Genomic DNA, 2152 nt, shown 5'->3' with positions numbered 1-2152 from the left:
GTGTACGTTGGTGTGTGTGTACGTTAGTACGTGTGTGCGTTAGTGCGTGTGTACGTTAGTACGTGTGTGCGTTAGTGCGTGTGTACCTTAGTATGTGTGTGCGTTAGTGCGTGTGTACGTTAGTGTGTGTGTACGTTAGTACGTGTGTGCGTTAGTGCGTGTGTACGTTGGTGTGTGTGTACGTTAGTGCGTTAGTGTGTGTGTGCGTTAGTGCGTGTGTACGTTGGTGCATGTGTGCGGGGATGGGTGTGTGCGTTAGTGTGTGTGTGCGTTAGTGCGTGTGTACGTTAGTACGTGTGTGCGTTAGTGCGTGTGTGCGTTAGTATGTGTGTGCGTTAGTGCGTGTGTACGTTGGTGCATGTGTATGTTGGTACGAGCGTAGGTTGGTGCATGTGTGCGTGGGTAGGTGACGTGTGTACATTAGTACGCGTGTACGTTGGTACGAGCGTACGTTGGTGCATGTGTGCGTGGGTAGGTGTGTACATTAGTACGTGTGTACGTTGGTGCGCGTGTACGTTTGTGCATGCGTGCGGGGATGGGACTGTACATTAGTACGTGTGTACTTAGGTGGTATATATGTTATTTATATGTATTTTAGATGGGTTTTTGTTTTGTACTGTAAATTGTGCACATTACCTCGGATCTTTCCCGGGCTAGTTGAAGTTATAGTTTGAGTGACAATTTGCTTGCTCATATTCCTTGTTTCTCCAAGTAGGTTTATTCAAAGTTTTCTAAAAAAAAACGCTTCTAGTAAGGAGGTAGCGAGGTAAATAGGTAACGAGGTACAAATATTCGACAGGAGTGTTTTCAAAGTGCATGCAGTAACTAATCATTCAGCTTAAGATTCCTCTGGTACTAATAAGTCAAAGTCAATGTCTTGTTCAATCGACATCATCCGTTGTAGGAAAATGTAATTTTCCAAATCCCACGGACATCCTTACGCTAATGCTATTTGATTGACTGAGGGCAGCGAATAAAACATTTCTGTGTGTATATACAATTATCCCGGTTGATAGATGGATGGGCGGGTGCATGTGCATAATCTTCATGACGAAATTGAAACATTTTAGGATCGCATAATTGTTTAGTCGTTAGAGATATAAATAACATATACACGAAAAATAACCTGCCAATATTTTCCTACTAAACAAATCAACTATGATACTGAATATCTGCATCACTATAAAACTAAACAGGAAATTCTCCATAATAATCTACTCTGTCAATATTATTTTTAACAACAAATGGAGAGTAGATTTGATATAGAACTGCTTTGATATTTGAGAATAATAGCATGCGACCCCCCCTGTCTATGACGTCATTCATTGTGGCAGCCATGAAAACTCTAGTATTCTGACGCAGAGCCAGCGAAAGGATCCGAACTTGTCAGAACTCTCATTCTACTGTTCACCCATTGCTGGCAACAGTCGTAATATCCCTAGAAAATAGCAGCTATCGATTCGAGGGGGATTCTCTGTCGCTAAACCCAGCGCAGACGCGCCAGCACACACGTCACCAGCGCGGGATTTAACTTCGGCGAAGAAAGCGGCGTGGTAGTGGATTCACGCCTATAGGCAATATAGAGACCTTAATTCGCGCTTTCCGCACCAACTCACGTTTCCTCACCCTGGGTGTATTATTTCCTTTCTGTGTATACCGTTTTCTCTCTTTGTATTCGATTTTCTTTCTGTGTATTCTGTTTTCTCCTTGTGCATTCCTTTTTCTCTCTGTGTGTTGCTTTTTCTCTCTGTGTATTTCTTTTTTTCTCGGTGTGTTCCGTAGATCGGTTACTGGAACTCGGTCGGGAATCTGACGGTGACAAAGACGAAGAAGGACCGTACGGAGGACACCCTGGCGTTCCTCAACGGAACTACGCTCAAGGTCACCTCCATCGAGGTAACGGTCCCGCACGCATGCGCGTGTGACGTCACGCCAGCGTGAGATCACGTGCGCGATTAGCTCCCCCCCCCCCGTGTAGCTCTTCGTTCCTTCACTCTCTCGCTTTCATTCTTTTTTCTTCTTTTTTTACCCTCTCTGTCTCTCTTTCTCTCTCTCTGTCTCTCTCTATTTCTCTCTCTTTCCCTCTCTCTGTCTCTCTCTCTCTCTCTCTCTCTCTCTCTTCCCGCGCTATAGAGAAACATATCGGCAGTCT

At 44.6% G+C, this 2152-nt stretch overlaps 1 protein-coding gene across 1 annotated transcript in view; it reads left to right on the top strand.

The window, feature by feature from the left end:
* The window catches only part of LOC106812294 (glutamate receptor ionotropic, kainate 3-like), a 29016-nt gene that overhangs the window by 19813 nt on the left and 7051 nt on the right, over positions 1 to 2152 (top strand). Inside the window, 1 exon segment of the mRNA XM_014816131.1 lies at positions 1783 to 1896. Coding sequence (XP_014671617.1) covers positions 1783 to 1896 — 114 coding nt within the window.

This window comes from Priapulus caudatus, unplaced genomic scaffold (assembly GCF_000485595.1).
Source record: "Priapulus caudatus unplaced genomic scaffold, Priapulus_caudatus-5.0.1 Scaffold631, whole genome shotgun sequence".
Taxonomy (NCBI): Eukaryota; Metazoa; Priapulida; class Priapulimorpha; order Priapulimorphida; family Priapulidae; genus Priapulus; species Priapulus caudatus.
Note: the sequence above shows the minus strand (reverse complement) of the source record. Positions and strands in the feature narration are given on the sequence as shown.